The sequence below is a fragment of the Rhea americana genome, unplaced genomic scaffold (genome assembly GCF_003343005.1).
Source record: "Rhea americana isolate MKP2758 unplaced genomic scaffold, rheAme1 scaffold_82, whole genome shotgun sequence".
Lineage (NCBI taxonomy): Eukaryota > Metazoa > Chordata > Aves > Rheiformes > Rheidae > Rhea > Rhea americana.
In genome coordinates this window covers 2,642,541-2,660,464 of record NW_028187001.1, presented here as the reverse complement: position 1 = coordinate 2,660,464, position 17,924 = coordinate 2,642,541, and the positions used below count along the sequence as shown (strand labels likewise).

At 36.6% G+C, this 17,924-nt stretch overlaps 1 protein-coding gene across 6 annotated transcripts in view; it reads right to left on the bottom strand.

The window, feature by feature from the left end:
• CDKL5 (cyclin dependent kinase like 5) overlaps positions 1-17,924 on the bottom strand; it is a 119,873-nt gene that overhangs the window by 48,979 nt on the left and 52,970 nt on the right. For all 6 annotated transcript variants that reach the window (XR_014898015.1, XM_085323180.1, XM_085323176.1 and 3 more), the window contains exons 4-7: positions 10,799-10,844; positions 7,703-7,839; positions 5,434-5,554; positions 4,205-4,264 (exon numbers count right to left, since the gene is read on the bottom strand). Coding sequence is in view for 5 of the 6 variants with exons in the window: in XM_085323180.1 (XP_085179306.1) it covers positions 4,205-4,264; positions 5,434-5,554; positions 7,703-7,839; positions 10,799-10,844 (364 nt within the window). In the remaining variant the exon portion in view is untranslated. The remainder of the gene's footprint in view (positions 1-4,204; positions 4,265-5,433; positions 5,555-7,702; positions 7,840-10,798; positions 10,845-17,924) is intronic.

Sequence of the window (17,924 nt, the reverse complement as noted above, 5' to 3'; positions counted from 1 at the left end):
TGTTGGAGTAAAAGTTTGGATGTAGAGATTATTAATAGACTAGTGATTTAAGAAAGCAATAAAAAAGTTTGGTATTGACATAGGGTACTGTTACTACTTTTCATAAATAAGATATCTCTTCCTTCAAGAGGCAGTAATCTAGAAGACATGTACAAAGATGAACAGGTATTTCAATATTGTCCCAAAATAGGAATAATTCTATTCGGTCCCCATAAAATCTACTGAACACTACTGATGCTGATGGCAAAAAGCTTGAAAGGAATCTTTTTTTTTAACTGAAGACTATCATTAGGATTATAAACATTACTGCATTTAGAATTACTCAGGCAGTACTGCTTCTGTTTCAAATTACATGACCCATCTGATTAATCTTGTCAGTGAAAAAAAAAAAATCTTTCATTCATCAATTTAGAGGAGAGAGGGAAGAAAATAACCAGGAGAAAGTGGATAGCCAAAATGAAGAGCAGGAAGCCCCAAACTGAATGAAGAAAAAGATATCACACGACCTAAACAAATACACCATGGCAGCCCCTGTGCTAATGGTAGGGCAAAAGCCTGGCAGCCCACCAGTAAATCTGTCCCTGAAGAAGCAATTAAGATCAGGATGCAATCTTCCCTCCAGGCCTGTCCACTGGAACCTGGCCCCAAGTAGGAGCTACAAATGATGTTCAGAGATCATCAGCAGCTAATATAGTCCCAGAAAGGATTAGCCCCCTACCTTTCCAAATAAGGTGCAGTACGGATTTGATGCAGCAAGACAGAAAATAAGTATTATCATGCGCTTCAGTGTGATGCATATATATATATATATAGCTGGGTGACTTAGAAAACCATTTTACTCTTGCTTAGATTCTATGTTACCATGCTGAAAGATGATGGACAGAATCCATACTTCAAGGAAGCATAATATCTTTCTAAAGACACAATTACTCATTTACTATGGTGACAAAACGAGTTCAGAACACTRCTGCTCATTCCTCCAAGTGTTGAGGTGGTGGGAACAATTTTTTGCTATAAAAGTAAGAGGAGGTAACTAGGGAGAAGACTGGACTGAACTCTAAGCAGCAGGAAAGAACTAGATCAGAAAATGAAGATGGAAGTGATTTAGCTGAGAGTAACTACAAAAACGGGTTTGCAAAATGCATCAGAATGTAAGGAGGAAGGAACAACCAAAATAGAACAACAGATTTCAAAAAAGCCATAACCAGAGGAGAGTCATAACCAGAGTAGGAGAGATGTCAAGAAAAAAGGTGTGAGGGAAAAGGCAGTTCAGAAGCTTGTCAGCTTCTTATGTAGAAGGAAGGCAAATCAAAGTTAGACAAGTAAAGCATTCTAACATTAATGGCATTTAAGTACTTAACTAAGTGCCTAGCAATGCTGTGGAACCTCAATTACTAAGATTTTAAAGAATACATTAAGGAAACATCAGTCAAGAATGACAGAGACATGCCTAATCCTTTCTTTGAGTAGGTGGAAGAACTAGAGAATTTCCTGAGGTCTTTTCCAGTCCTGTGTTTCATGATTTCTATGCTTAAACATTATACAGAGATTAAGAGATTGTTAGAGTAAGTAATTCTGAAGCACTGTCATTGAAGCAGCACACATAACAGTGTACAGAACACATAACTATTTCCAACAACAGTTGGATGCATCTGCTGTAGCTGGCATTTCGTACTGTTCTCTTTTTCCATTTCTATTGGCAGAAACTACACCCACACGCCATGTGCCCAAGCAAGCACCATATTCAAACTCATTTTTATCTAGTACGATATGTACAAAACACAGCACAAGGACTACAAAGAACTTGTTAAGAGTTTTGAGCTTTTTCTTTCTGAATTATTTTGTCCACTGAGTTAATTCTGAAACACTCAGTTACTTTAATATTTGCATTCGGATGGACATAAAGATTTTTTGTTTGCATTTGTTGTYATTACTTGACCACATGACAAGAACCTGTGTTCCAAATCATGAAGCGAGTTAGGTAGACAGGCAGCATGTTTTGTGTCATTCTAAAAGTCAAACTCTAATATCCTGTGCTGCACATGTGCAAGAAATTTGTGTGTTTAATTCCCTTCTGGCAGGTATTTTTGCAGTAGTAACCAAAGCAATTTACAATAATAATGTCAATTAGCAGTAGGGCTAAATAATTATAATTGATCCCAAATTATAAAAGTTGCTTGGTACTTTAAACTCAACGAAATCTGAAACATGAAGCAAAGTTCGAAGCTACATAATCAATAATGACAACACAAGTTCTCACAACTTYATTCACCTTCTTCTCCTGGGCACTGGGAGTACACTGTGATTGCATTTCTCTTCCAACACTAGAAAAAAAATCTGGCTATAGCGTATGAGATCAGCAAGCTTACAAACTAGACAGAACATCATTSTGATAGAATTCATAATTGTATAATTTTACTGAGAAGACTGTCATCCAAAACATGATCACATTGTTTGGCTTATTTTCCTGCAAAGCTCCTTTGCACACAGAATGTCATGACAAGTCCGTGCATAGAGATTTGTTAGCTTATGCCACGCACCAACAGCAAAAAGTCACTTTCAGGGAAAGAATTAAAAATGAAAGAGGAAGGGGAAGGTGAGAGGGGGAAGGGCAGACTCTCCGCAGGGGCCGGTGGGGATGGGAGGCGAGGGGGCTCCATGGCAGAGTAGCCTGGCCTTCCTCTCCAGCAGGACCTACTCACACCCCTATTGGCTGTTCCTGCTTGTAATGCCGTTGGCCCTGATTGGAGCACGTTCTGGGCAGGGGCTGGTGCTGCCTGCTGATTGGTTGTCAAGCCCCGTGCCTGGCAGTCATTGGCTCCCCCATGTAACACACCAGGGGCAGGGGCAGGCTGCTGGCCCCACCTCACGGGGCACCTGTCATGGCAGCGCTCAAGGCCTTGGTCTGCAAGGGCAGGGCCTGGGGCACCATGGCAGGAAGCTGAGGGAAAAATACTGCCCCAGCGCAGTGTCACTGGAGGGGACAGAGCTGCCAGGAGAAAGCAGCTGCAGAGATGCAGACAGAAGGCCCCCAGCACCAGAAACGGCTACAGTACCTACCTAAGCCCYCTGCAATATTACCATTATTTTTTATTAGAGCTCTGTAGTTCTTCACACTGCAAAATAAATGCCAGCTTAATTCAAAGAACTCCTATGGACTGAAAATTTGGAGGCTTTTCCTAGAAAGGTGATTGTTTCTGAATGCTTAAGCAAAAATGCATTTAGGATTAAAAGAAATACAAAGCCCTGCAAATGAACATCATTTTTTTATTACTAAAAGCTGTTGCAATTTATTTTTTTCCAACAGCTCCTTTTTCCATTCAAAATTGCAGAGGTCTGAAACGACAGCTTTCATGAAAACAGCTCTCACTGAAAGTGCCTTTGTGTAGTGCTCTGGAATTGGTTTTTATTCACCAAGTCAAACTGTAGGCTTTTTAGAGACAATGTTTTATTCTGTGTTTATGTAGCATTTAGAACAAAAATACAGGTTGTTGGAATCAGTGTATACTCTGCCCTGTTGTCTTCTGAGGATTACTCACACGGCCACAGTTTGTCTTGTGCTTAGGTGCTGATTCTTCAAAGCCTTAAGTTGTCATTAAACAGGCATTCGTAAGTCAGGAAATAACAAAGTTAACATTGCATATACAACTCTGACTTTATTCTCCAGCTATTCAGTCATTAATCATATGATCACATATGACTCCTTGATTAACACAATAACACAAGTTGTTATATACAAGTGAAGACAAACATAAAAGTCCCTAAGAACCAGTGTTTTAAGAAGAATACAAAAAGTTAAAGAATTTCACTGTCTTTACTAAACAACGAAAAACACTTTTTTTAAATATATAAAGGCCAGATAAATCTACAGTTCTGCTACCTTCTAATCTACTTATCGTCTGAGCTTTTCTTAACTGAGTGCCAATAACACTGCTAGTAAAAACTCTAGAATATAGGAAGAAGTAACATGTCAATAGAATGGCTGCATTAACACTGGTATTTCACGAGACATGAACATTAAAGCTCAGAGATCTTTGAAATTAAAGCAACAACCTGAATGAGTAATCAATTCTGAGCACTAAAATGAATTTAAACAGTACACACTGTTTAACTCTTACAAGAATAAGACAGCATTGCACTGAGAAGATTGCACAGAGATTTTCTCTAGAAAACAAACAAACATATATCTAGCTATTGAACTTACCGAAGTCACACAACTTCAGAACATCATTGTGGCTTATTAAGAGATTCTCTGGTTTGATATCTGGCGTATTGGAATAACAGAGAAAAAGAAGATACCTGTTAACCTTCTTAATTTTAAACTTAGTGAACAATATGATGTATTTAAGATATTCAAATAATCACAAACAAAGCATTACAGGAGCAACTGCTGAAACAAGTATCACTAGGCTTCAAATGATGACGTTTGTAAACACGCAGAATTCATTTGCTATAATGTGAGGCCTTTTAAGTAGTTTCTCAACAAAATAAAGGAAGATGAAGGGTGCTTACACATATTCCTAGACATCAAAACAATATGCAGAATATTGTATATTGCAAAGGAGTATGTAGAACCATCTTTAATTACCCAGTTAACCAGTAAAACATTAACTATGTGCACTCATTTTCTTCAGCATTATGACAATCTAYTCGTGCACCTCTTACCATTTCTTTAGAAAAAACATGTTCTCTAGTTACACAAGCCTGGTTTTTATTCCTATATGGATATTGTGGTATTTGTATAAGCTACATTTCTTCAAACAACATTTCACAAAATATTTACAGATTCTTGTCTGTGTTTGGTCAATCTCAAATACAAGTAGTGCACTAAAAGTTTCCAAAAGATGAAAATTCTTATACATTAGAAATGTCACTTTTGCAAAGTCATAAGACAGAATATGATTTTATTAAATTAGGATAACATAAATAAAACTAGATAAATTCATACATCAAAGTACAAATTGCAAGTACTTGAAATTGAGGAGAAAAGTACATACACAGAGCTGAACTCATGGGAGTTTGGAGGAATTGACTTATACCAGTAAGCGCAGATGACCAAGCTTTAAGTTCTGCGTTACTGTTCTCTTAATATTTTATTATTATATTCAAAAGTGAAATGACTGAGTGCCATGAAATATTTAAACAGTTCCTTTTCTTTGGCAATGTCTGTGGCATAGTTTTGCTTCACTGTGCATATGGTACCATCTCTACTTATATGCCAAAGACACCAGTGGAAAACAAGCTTTATATGTTTTAAAGCGACCTGAGGCTTGGCAGGCTTAACACTCAGCCAAATTCAAAGATTTTTTTTTTCACAGACATTAAATAAGAACTTATATTTACATCAGTGCAAATTAATTCAAGCTATAACATCTTTCCATATAGTAAATTTCTATCAGGGGCTCACTTCTATATGTAAAACTACAAACTTACCTCTATGAACAATATCATTCTTATGACACCAGTGAATTGCTTTAATTAGCTGGTAGATATAACTTTTCACTTTTTCTGGTGGAACTCCATTTGGCATTTCTTCTAGCAATTCAAGCATATTCTAAGTGTTTAAAAGACATATTATTTAAAATACATACACTAGTAGCCAGATAAGCATATCTTCAGCATACAAAGGAACACACTTATGCCAGTGAGTCTAGCTATGAAAACCAGTTTAACATTCAAAGAGTAAGTTTTAGTCATTCACATGCTACTAGCTGTTTTCATTCTAGAGAAAGCACTTGTGAAGACAGTATTCCTTAAAAGCGAACCACAAATGTACTCTGAGACCTTTAAAATCTGTCATCAAACCAYTTGTAAATAAATGATTTTTAGAAGTTTTAATCTAAGAGATTGCTTAAACAGAAACTCCAGCTCAGTGTTGCTATATGAAAAACTTAGTTGAGAACAGCATTTCATAAATATCCTACCATGCTTTAACATACCATTTTCTTAATTTTTAAGTTAGTTCTACTGCTTTCACATAGCAGGACAAAAACCTGTCAGTGTGAATGAAATAATAAAGACATAAAAATGCCTCATATGGGCATAAATAATACCCTAAGGAATTATTAATCAACTAAGCAGAGGATGGATATTAGACTAAATGTTAATTTAAGTAATCTAGATTTGGGTATTGCAGACCTAAGATTCCTTAAAGGATAAAAGGCACTCATAATCAGTTAAAACAAAAATTACCGTATTTTACCATATTTTATTTAATTGTTTTTACCATTCCTCATTCACAAATACAGAAATTACCCTGGTCTCGAAAAGCATCTATAAGGAGCTGTGGAAACTATTTTACACATTTGAAAATGAGAAACATCTATAAATTGTGAAGTTTAGCTGAAAACAAAGATGACTGTTGAAACAGGAATGATATTATGAACAAGCTATATGTGATGTCTACCTTTAGCATTATATTCTTTTACTCTGATGCAAATATGTTAAATATTGCACTCTGCTTTATTTACCCAATATACTAACCTTTTTTTTTTTTTGAAATATACCCTTATTAGATCAGTTAACATTTTCTATGCTGATCTTCCAAACCACTGCTAGAGTAAACTCAACCAAGTGAATGGTAACACAAGATTAAATGTTATCTTCCAGTTTGTATGTGATCAAAGACATTCCAAAAGTTTGGATGAACCACAGGAAGCAAAGGAAGAGTAAGGCAAGCTTTGGATGTTAGGGCTAAGTAAGATCTACCACATTAGAAGTTGCTGATCTGCTCGAGCACCACACTACTATTTCTGCCAATCCATGTCATAGCATAGGTCACCTTACATTATGTAATGAAACCGTACTACATAATCAATTATAAACTGAGGTAAAGAGACACAATATCTAGGATGAGATATCTTCACATATAAGGGGCAACTGACTGAAGAGAACTAGCACGGTGCAGCACTGCAACATCACTTTGATATTAAACGAGAATTTCAATCAGGAGAACAACACCCGATGAAAGCCACATGTATGTGATATATTTTTTATGCTTGCACATAGTTTTACTTTATGTAACAAAATATCATCTAGTTGTTTTCAGTAAGAAATGCTGAACAGTTAGAATACAAAAGTAAGGTTTACTGTGGCCATAAAGTCTACAAAAATACTGGAAAGACCAATGTGTTCTATGCTGTTTCTCCTAGAAGCTGACCTGGCCCACTTGGCAGTAGTGGGCCAATCTAAGAAAATTTTGGAATGGGTTCAAATGAGGTCAGGATTCGAAATAATGGTAGTGACTTTTGCCAAATCTTTCTAAGCAACTGCTGATGCTGAACTTGTTAGAGAAAAACAGAAATATAAATCTTCTTTTTAACGGAGGAGGAATGATAAAGTTGCAAAAAATTGCATGTCAGAAACCCATGATCTTGTTCTGAAAGACTATGGAGTTCATATACAATTATATATATATATATATATATTCCAGTCCACATGATTTGAATGTGTTTGTGTTCATATATGAAATATTTTTTGAAGCTATTTAGCAATAACAACTAAAAATACATCACATGAGGTAAAAGCAATAATAAAGTTATTGGTGGTGTTTTCTCACAGTATAGGTCTAACTATGAACAATTTGTATTCAGAAGAACTTGCTATTCTTTTTACATTAGAATAGTGCCATTTTTAGAAGTAATTTTAAAGACTTTTTCAGTTAGCTGATAATTTAATTGTGGATAGTACAGACTCAACTCACTTTTTCCACATATTCAAAAACTAAGTATAATTTTCCTCTTCTTCTGAAGGCTTCTTTCAATTCCACTATGTTCTCCTGTTTCAAAGTGCGAAGCATTTTAAGCTCTCGTAAAGTGGTTTCTTTGACTTCTTCATTTTCTACGGTGCAAAGTAAAAATGACAGATTAAAACTTATTAAAAATAAAAATACTTASTAACATATGTTATTAATAATTTATTTGAACCCCTGATTAAAATCTCTGTTGCTGGATATTACAGAGGAAAAGGCTCATTTTCCAACATGGTCTCTTTCTGCTGCTTGGATGCCTTCTGTATTGGAAGAGAGCTGCTTGATGACTGCGCTCTCACTATATAACCTTGACATACTTCCCTTCACTACCATGCAGGTTTCCAGTAGCAAAAAAAGCAATAACAAATAATCTTTTGCATTCTATCTTTTTTCATTCTGAAGACTAGTAGTATACATCTATATTTTTTGAAGCATATGTGTACAGATAGCTCCCTCACCCACACACACATATCCCATGAATGAAGCACTAATGTGGCTAATATGCTCTTAGCAGAGACACTGGAATGAAGAGCTCATATTTGGTCAACATGAAAGACAAATCTATTGCATTCTAAAAATTACTTTATCTTCCAACAACCACGACAAATTAAGACATAAACACAGATTTTTATGCCTTATAAGTTTTTCATGAAAGGCTTTTAGTGCAAATTCAGCAAGCAGACCACTGCTGTGGCTGCAGAAGGCAGTAGAGCAAACATCGATTCAATGAAGCCTAGAATCTGTGATTCTAAAGCATCAAGAAATTCAACTAATGTTTTGACAACTTAGCTGTCTGAAAGTTGTTCAAAAAAAGGAGAGTGTTTTACTAAAGCTTTGTAAACTTCTCATCACTGAGGGGCCCTGAACTGGTTGGCTATAGGTGATACTACCGAAGAAATGTCAAGTAAAACAGATTAAATTAGTTTGCACTCTTCATTTAGTAAAATAAAATCCATTAATTCAGTGAATCTGCCCATGTACATGCAGGCAGTGGAAGAAAAGGAAAGGAAAATAAACTGTTTTTCCAAACAGGCAAAAGGTAAAAACAGACTGGCAAGGGATAGAGAATAGCACAAGTCATACAAACACACACAATCATAATCAGAAGAATGAAAAAAATTGAAAGGTAGGAGGAGAAAGGAGGAAAAAAAAACTCTACTACCATCACAAATGTTTTGATTTTAAAAGACATATAATTTAGAGCAATCTAAATCATCTGATTTTAAAGTGTTTGGTGTTGGCTTGAATCAGCCTGATTACATACTTTCTTCTAAAACTAGACACTTTATTCCCTAGTGCATTTAGCGTGCATGTATCAAACAACAACAAAAATCCAGTGAAACAAAAACAGTAATAGAAACAATTATAATATATTCAGGTTTTTAATGAACTACCCTGTTAACAAGACATATGTTAAATGGACTGATCAAATCTATGAAGAGAACTTCTGTCATATTTTCTGAACCTTGTAAACAGCTAGCTACAGCTCTGAAAAGCAGTCATCAGTCATGTAATGTGATATTACATAATCCTGTTGGCAAGTCATACCTAATAGCAATGTTGCTTTGTTGCTTTTTCTTGTTGTGCGTGTGTGTTTTTTTTTTTTTTTTTTTTTTTGATTGAACAGCTAAAATACTAATCCTGTTAAGGCCTTGATACTGGGATTTCATTGGTTAGAATCTGTCTCAAACAGCCAGATCAAGTAGCTACATGCAATTCTGAAGTACCCTCATGACCTGCTTGATAGGACTACCCCAATTCAGTACTCCCCTACATTCTTTAACTGGGGTTTAAAACAGATTTCTAAACAGCAGAGTTAAAAGATTTATCAAATACACCCTTCAAGTGTCTGGCAACATCAGCTGCAAAACAGAGTTTGCACTGCAGAAAGAACAGGGGCAAATTTGACTTTACTATGTCCAACCAACCCTGAAAATAAAAGTCCTTGTAGCCAACCACATCTCCATGGTCATCAGCAATCCCATAACAAGACTAAAAAAGAAAAGTTTGCTAAAATAAAATGGCTATTATTTCTTTAAACACATCATTAGAATTTTAGTTGAAGCCATAGTATACAGCAAATCATAGCTGCATTGCCTCAGTCCAGGATTAGTCCCCTATTACTTCATACTTGGCTTCTCATTTGGTTTGTGTAAGTCCATTAGGGATCAGAGTTAAGTTCTGACATACGCAAGGTAGAAAGCTGCCTACAGTTGTTGATTGCCAGTTTTGCCTATGATGGGATACTGGGATTAGATTATTCAAGCAACAAGTGCAGGTGAGAGAGCCAAGCCTTTATTTTTACCAATACTGAGTGTGAAGCAGGGCGTGGGCAGCACTAGCAATAAGGTCCATGGGTCCTGTCTTCTACCACCCTCTCAGCCAGCAACAGTAAGCCTTCTCTGCAAACTCAGTGACACTGGATAGTATATCAAAGCTGCTCTGAGCGAAATACACTGTTGGAGAACGAAGCCAGATGAAGGGAGAGCAGAACTCCTGCTACTTTACACTGCTCCCTCAAAGTCTCCCACAGATCACTGAAAACTCCCACAGAACTTCTTAGCAACCTCTCTGTCTCCTCCACTTATCCCTTCAAGTCCCCCTTTCCAACAAAATCATTTAAATGATGAATATTTAATTCAAATCTCCTCCCACAGATAAATGGTGATGAAGTTCATTGTTGTTTAAATTAGTAAGACGCGTCAAGCCAGTGTTATAACAGGAGTTTTTGCCATTCCCTGATCACATCTAGCCTCCAAGTGACAGGTCTTACTACCAGRCATTGGACCACAATCTCAGCAATGTTAACATGGATGCACCAAGAAAAAAAGATGGTAATTTCATCTAGTTTGAGWATATAATGCAGCCTCTAGGCAGGTATGAAGTATCAAAGGCCTTGAATACTCACAAAGCTAATATATCATTATCATTTTTGAATCATAACTTGATATGAGAGACTTCTTATTTAACTGGAGAGGTATTAACAGCATTGTTGTTGATGTAAAAGATTATATAGGAAAGAAAAGGTTATAGGGGAGAAAATGTTACCTTCACTGTCTTTGAATTTCTTGATAGCCACAATTTCATGTGTCTCCTGTAAAACAAAAAGCAAAGAAAGTGAAATGAACAATATACGGGGATTTTTTTTTCTCTCCCTGAGCATCACAGAAAATAAAACATCCATACAAACTTCACAATACAAAAGTAAATGAACTAAAAACTTGGTAAATGTCTCAGTGCTCAGGCCAGACACAATACAAAAGCAAGYGCACGTGTGCAAGCACACGTTCTAGCACGAGGCCAAGACTTACAATGAGACTTGTAATTTTGGATCACAAAACCTTTTGGGTTCCAAAGTTCAAACACCCAAAAAGAACGTGATTTTTAGGAAGGTAAATTCTTTGTGACTCCTAAAAAAAGGAAACAAAGTAAAGGAGCAGATCTCTTAAGAGTAGCATATCCAAAACCAACATCCAGAATCACTTATCACGTTTGGAAGTGTTAATCTATGTTTACTATATGGTAACAGGTGATAACTTTCTAGCACCTTCCCACTTTTGTGTTCCTCTCCTGTTCTCACCAAAACTAATTATCATAGGTCACCTTTTTTGTTATGTTAAACCAAGACACATCTTTCTTTTTTTGTTGTGTGGGCCAGAAGCAGGGACCACTACAGGTCTGCTCATATGATGATGGGACACCTAAATTTTGTTAATATGATGGTGAAAGAGCCTTCAGGTCACAAAGCAAGAGGGTGTCAGTAAGTAGGCAGTAGGCTAGCTGAGTTATTTGAAGGGCTCGATCTACCATGTACATCTTTTTCTAAACTTCACAGTTTTCAAAAAATAAAGATATTGCAATATTAACAGGCATAGAGAAGCTGGACTGGAAGGCAGCAATAAAAAGGTTTAGCCCCTCCAGCATGTCTGAAGACGTATGTGTAACCAATTATTTTTTATATATATGAATTTTAAATATAAATATATTGAATATAAGAAACCCTTCGATCATCATTCACAATATCTATCAAAAAAATGGAAAGAGTTATGTTGTCTATTGATTTAAATGACTAACTATATGTGCCCCACATTGAAGAAGGTTAATTTAACAGATGTAGCGCATGTGAAAGCCATTTTTGCTATTAGTTCYTAGCACTTAAATTGCTTTTCTGCTACCAAAACCTACCTTTCACATACATTGGCCTTATTTGAAGGCTGATACATTATATAAATTCTGCTGAGATCCTACACATGTCCAAGAATTACCTTCTGCTCAACAAATTTACAGAATGGGAAAGAAAAAGGATGTCAAAACTGAGGACATAATACTCATTTCAGGTTAGCAGTGATTCTGAAAAGCTTATCTATAGCTTTCACGTCAAATACAGTACCTATACGTACTTGTTTCAGGAAGCTTTCAAACTGAATGGTCCAAACTGAGTTAAAGACTATTTTACTAATTATATTATTTGTGGGTCACAATATTGTTATTGTTATCAACTACAACTACAGTTACATACTAACAGTTAATGTTAAGAGGGTGAGTGTTTTCAGCTCATTTGACTTCTGCTACCTAACTTAGGTGCTTTGTCTAATTAAGCCTCTGAAGGGCTATTCAGAAACAGTACTGAAATTGCTCTCTAAAGGCTCTGCTGACTGTAATATGCCTGGATTTAGACAAGTGTGCATACACCTCTTTGCAGATGAACTAAATATACCCATTAACATACTATTCCTATTTCATACAAAAGAAAATAAGAACTTGTAGATGCTTCAGCAACCACTACACAACTGTATTTTTCTCCAAGTAATGTCTGAGTGTGTTGGAAGAAATGTAGTAGGAGTTAGAATCTGTTGCCTAATATAGAGAGCAGTTCTGCAYCATTCAAAAAATCTAGTGTGTGTGTCATCTCTGGCTTCTGTGCCATATGCTGATGACCCCCTGATGTATAGAGTGAATGTGACTATTCTGGGAATTAAACTTAAGAAGTACTTGGGTCAAATCTTGCAAAGACTTACGTAAGATATGCTATCAAAAGTCCCATAGGATCCTGACTATTCACAATATTTAAAGCACATGCGTGGGTCTATGAAGAACAGGAAAATAAAGACTTTATGGAAAGTCTTTACAGTCACATATGGAAAAAACRTTATCCAAACAGCTCAGAATACTAAGACAGTTAAGAAATTTTTATTTGAAAAGCTTTATCACTTACACTATTTTATAAAGCTAATTAAAGGTGTCATAATGAAGTAATGAAGAATTTGTATATAATATACTCTTTTTGTTTTGTATTATCTGTAAAATGAATATCCTATCTTTTAAAAAAACAAAGAATAGTACCTGCAAATAACTTGAAAAAATAAGACAGTAACAAAACGAAACTAGGCAATCGGTGCTTTGAGAAGCTACATTAGCAACATCTCTTTTCTCCTTAACAGAGACTTCCTTGCCTATGTTTCTTGGAGCATCCCATCCTATCCGAATGACTTTTTTCAAGGAATCAGCTATCTGTCACGCAATAAAGCATAAAGCCACAGCTATATAAACGGGTACAACCACACTTAAGATTACTATGCATATATTTTACACACAATGCATCCGCTAGTCAAAATATTCTGTAACTTTCCTAAAATGTGAAACACCTTAAAGACAGCAGGGTTTGAGAGAGCTCTATCAAGCAGAACAGGAAACTGAAGCTCAGTACCCCTTTCCCATAACTTCGTTGAGTGTTCTAAACCAACTAAGTATTTCACATGAGGTGACATAAATATTAGTAGCTCATCAATCATATTTTAAACCTGTTTCCAAAAGAAAAACGCACCTCRAATGCCCTGTTTGTCTGTCTCTCCATTTGCTCTCACCACTAATAATTTTGAACTAGATGTCCAGCTTCAACTAATTTTTAGAGAAATACAAGTTTTAAAAAGAGAAAGTTTCAGAAATGTTGTCAGCTAGATATAGAATAACCTTCCTTGAAAGTAAAGCAGTCAGAACTCAATTTCTCGTGCATGTTAAGATATTGCAGACAAGCATCAGATGCAGATGGTGCAACCAGCTAACACAGCTTTGTATCAGCCATCTTATATATTGGCATTTAAACAAACTCAGAGAGAGGGAGGGTACTGTCATCAGGAAGGCATGTTGGCAAACATGGAATACATCTTGTACAGGACCATTTTAAAGACAGAATCACAGAACAGTTGAGGTTGGAAGGCCCTTCTGCAGATCATCATATCCAACCTCCAGCTCAAACAGGGTCACCTATAGCACGTTGCCCAGGACCTTGTCCAGACAGCTTTTGAGTATCTCCAGGGATGGAGACTGCCCTCTCTGGACAAGTCCTCCAGTTTTGGGGGTTTTGTGTTTGTTTTTTTTGTTTTTTTTTTCCCTTATTCTTCTTCTAGAAGGCATTTCCTGTGTTTCAGTTTGTGTCCACTGCCTCTTGTCCTGTCACTGGGCACACTGAGAAGAGACTGGCTCTGTCTTCCTTACACTCTCTCTTTAGATAAATATATACACATTGATCAGATCCCTCTGAGCCTTTTCTTCTCCAGTCTGAATACTCCCAGCTCTCTCAGTCTCTCCTCCTATGACAGATGCTCCAGGCCCTTCATCATCTTTGTGGTGCTTTGTTGGACTTGCTCCAGTAGGTCTGTACCTCTCATACACTCTCCTACAACCCAGATCTGCACAGAACACTCCTGACGCAGCCTCACCAGGGCTGAGCAGAGGGGAAGGATCTCCTCCCTCAAGTGGCTGGTACACGTAGTAACCAGATCAGAAAATAGATGAAACAGCTGTCAATAATACAGGCAGATGAATGCCCAGCTTGAGATTTTCAAACAGGTATTGGCAWGCACTAGGCACAAAGCAAACAGATACCAAATTCCTAAGCCATCCAAAGACTAATGCAGATATGAAAGGATGTGAACTTAGAGCAATTAGGGAATCTGACATTGCAATTCAGGTTCCTATGGAGTTTGGATGCCTAAGGGCTCTTTATAGGTCAAATTTAGACTCAGGCACTTAAATTTTACTTAACAACCTTTGGGAGACCTCAGCCTTCCTGATCTGATTGCAGTGCCTCAAAAACAAACCAAACTGCAGTTTTCTAAAATAGAAATGTAATTCTCTAAAACWTTTTTTTTTAATTTTGAAATGTTTTATTCAAGATTGTACACTAAAATGTGAACAGGAAGTGCAGCTAAAACAATGTTCAGTTTGACTGCAGATGCCCTGCCTAGACAATAGCTCAGTATCCAAAACCTATCATGGAAAATTCTCATATTCAATCAATATACAGGCTAGGTAGATACAACTGCCACTGGCTGAGTCAATGTTTGAGACGTAAATGAACTTCAAGGAAAGAAAATTAAAACTCAACTAATCTTAGATATTCTGTGCTCTTTTTTGTAGAATAGGCAATATCCTTTGCCTATTGATCTCTACTAATAGCTTATAGTATAAAATGTGAAAATAGAGTTCACTTAGCCATAGTTTTGCCTACTCAGCTACATTTATTATTAAGTACCAAAATATCCTGCTCTATTAAAAAATTCTGGCATCAATACTTCACTTTAGATTCAGAAGCAATGAAAAACTTAGAAAGACAAATTGCAAATTTGCAGTTGCACTACTCAAATACCTCTTAGCATCAGTGATGCCTTTGCTCATTAAGCACATATATATGTATAATAAATACATTATAAAACTTCTATACACATCAAAGATAATTCAGGCATAAAGCACTAGTACACAAAAAGATTCTTTAAAAAGAAAAAAAAAGATTATGTCCTTCAGAAAATTACATCATTTGGCTACAATTCTATTGCCTCATAATACATGCTTCAATGGGAACTGGCTTCATACCAGATATTTTAATTTAGATTACTACAAGTCAAAAGACAAGGAAATCRTACCAAAATATGCAACAGAAGAATCTGAGGGAGCTAACAGTAAAGTCTCATTAGCAGAACCAYTCACAAAGTATGTTTAAAAGATAAGAATTGTAATATCTCCCAGTAAGTTTTGATCTTCTGCAAGCATACATATGGATTTAATTTCATGAGGCTCAATAAGGGCAAGTGCAGAGTCCTGCACCTAGGAAAAAATAAYGCCATGCACCAGTACAGGCTGAAGGCTGACCTGCTGGAGAGCAGCTCTGCAGAGAAGGACCTGGRAGCTRGTGGATGACAAGTTGACCATGAGCCAGCAATGTGGCAGAGAAGGCCAATGGTCTCCTGGGGTGCATTAGGAAGAGTGTCGCTAGCAGGTCGAGGGAGGTGATCCTGCCCCTCTACTCAGCCCTGCTGAGGCCTCATCTCCAGTACTGCCTCCAGTGCTGGGCTCCCCAGTACAAGAGAGWCATGGAGCTACTGCAGAGAGTCCAGCAGAGGGCTATGAAGATGATCAGAGGGCTGAAGCATCTGCCCCATGAGGAACTGCTGCAAGAGCTGGGCCTCTTCAGCCTGGGGAAGAGAAGACTGAGGGGGGATCTTATTAATGTCTGTAAGTACCTGAAGGGAAGATGTCAAGGGGATGGGGCTAAACTCTTTTCAGTTGTCCCATGTGACAGGACAAGAGGCAATGGGCACAAACTGAACCATAGGAAGTTCTGCCTCAATATGAGGAGGAATTTCTCTACTGTGGGAGTGCCGGAGCACTGGCACAGGCTGCCCAGAGAGGTTGTGGAGTCTCCTTCTCTGGAGATACTCAAAACCCGCCTGGATGCAATTCTATCTAACATGCTCTAGGTGATCCTTCTTGAGCAGGAAGTTTGGACTAGATGATCTCCAGACGTCCAACCTTAGCGATTCTATGATTCTATGTTTTCAGATACTCCAAGTAGTAAAAACCGATAGTTCTTAAGGATCAATAATAACTTTTTCAAGTATGGATTTTTAAAGCAACTGAAAGCAGAGAGTATTTATAAAATCTAATATGTATAGAGATAGTGATAGTCAACACTGCACAAGTAACAGAGAAGCAGCATATTACTGCAGTTACTAAGTGCTGCTCCAACAACATCCAGTACATTACATCAAGCTTTTATGCCAATACATCAAGTTATGTATTAAGGTAGGATATGGTATATTCTGTGGTTCATTTATGTTTTTCAGTGTGTACAAGTATGAGACTATAAGGCCTAAAGATAAATGAGCATTAACCTCTGCTAGAAAAGGTTATATCATAATCATATTCTCTGTTCATAAATACATATTTCATGAAAATAATCAATAAACCAGAAAAAACATGATCTAATCCTCACTGAATCAGAATTATATACATATAATTTAGTTTGCCATACTATAGACATAAATATCAATAGAATTCAGCCAAGTGTATCCTACAGCTAATGTCTTTTCTGAATAAAGCAGTACAGTTTTACTTTGAACTGCATAAACATGATTATGTTCTTTAAATGTTTATAATGGACCTTGCAGTAATCTCAATCCCAGTAAATATCATAGAACATCAAATAACCATCTTAGAGGCAGCAGAACACCACTGCAACACAAAACCATTACAAGACAGTAACAGATTAACTTTTAAAGAGTTGCTTATTATGAAAGTTAAAAAAAAAAATCAAAAATTATTCTCAAAATGAGATAGCATAAATAGTAGCATTTTAATAATTGATCAATGTATCACAAATGCGACATTTTACATTACAATAAATTTTACATTCAAGTCAAGCTACCTTGCACATGCAAGTTCTTAGAGGTAAGTGGTATCATTAACTAGATATAAATTAGGTCTTTAAGACATCTTCCAGATACTGTCCTGATACAATTCGCATTCTGGCCTAACACACTTGTACCTTTGGACAACACTACCAGATCAGAATACAGCCTCCTGTTTTCTCAAGACTCTTCTAATATTAGGTGCTGGCAATTTCACAGTATTATTTTGAAATCTAGTGAAATACCTTAGAATAGTCTCTGTAAATTAGAGAGATGTGCAAAATGAGGCATTCAATTTCCATTTTAAAGAGTGAGATCGGAAGTCTAAGTCATAGTGCTGCATATTCTTGTACACCCAAAATACTTTGGGAATTTCCATCAAGAGGCATTTCTCTGTATTTTACATCTCTCTACTGAAAAAATGTGGTTTTCATCTATCCCTCTCTATCCTCCCTCCCCTTCCCCCAAAAACCAAAATAAAAAAAAAA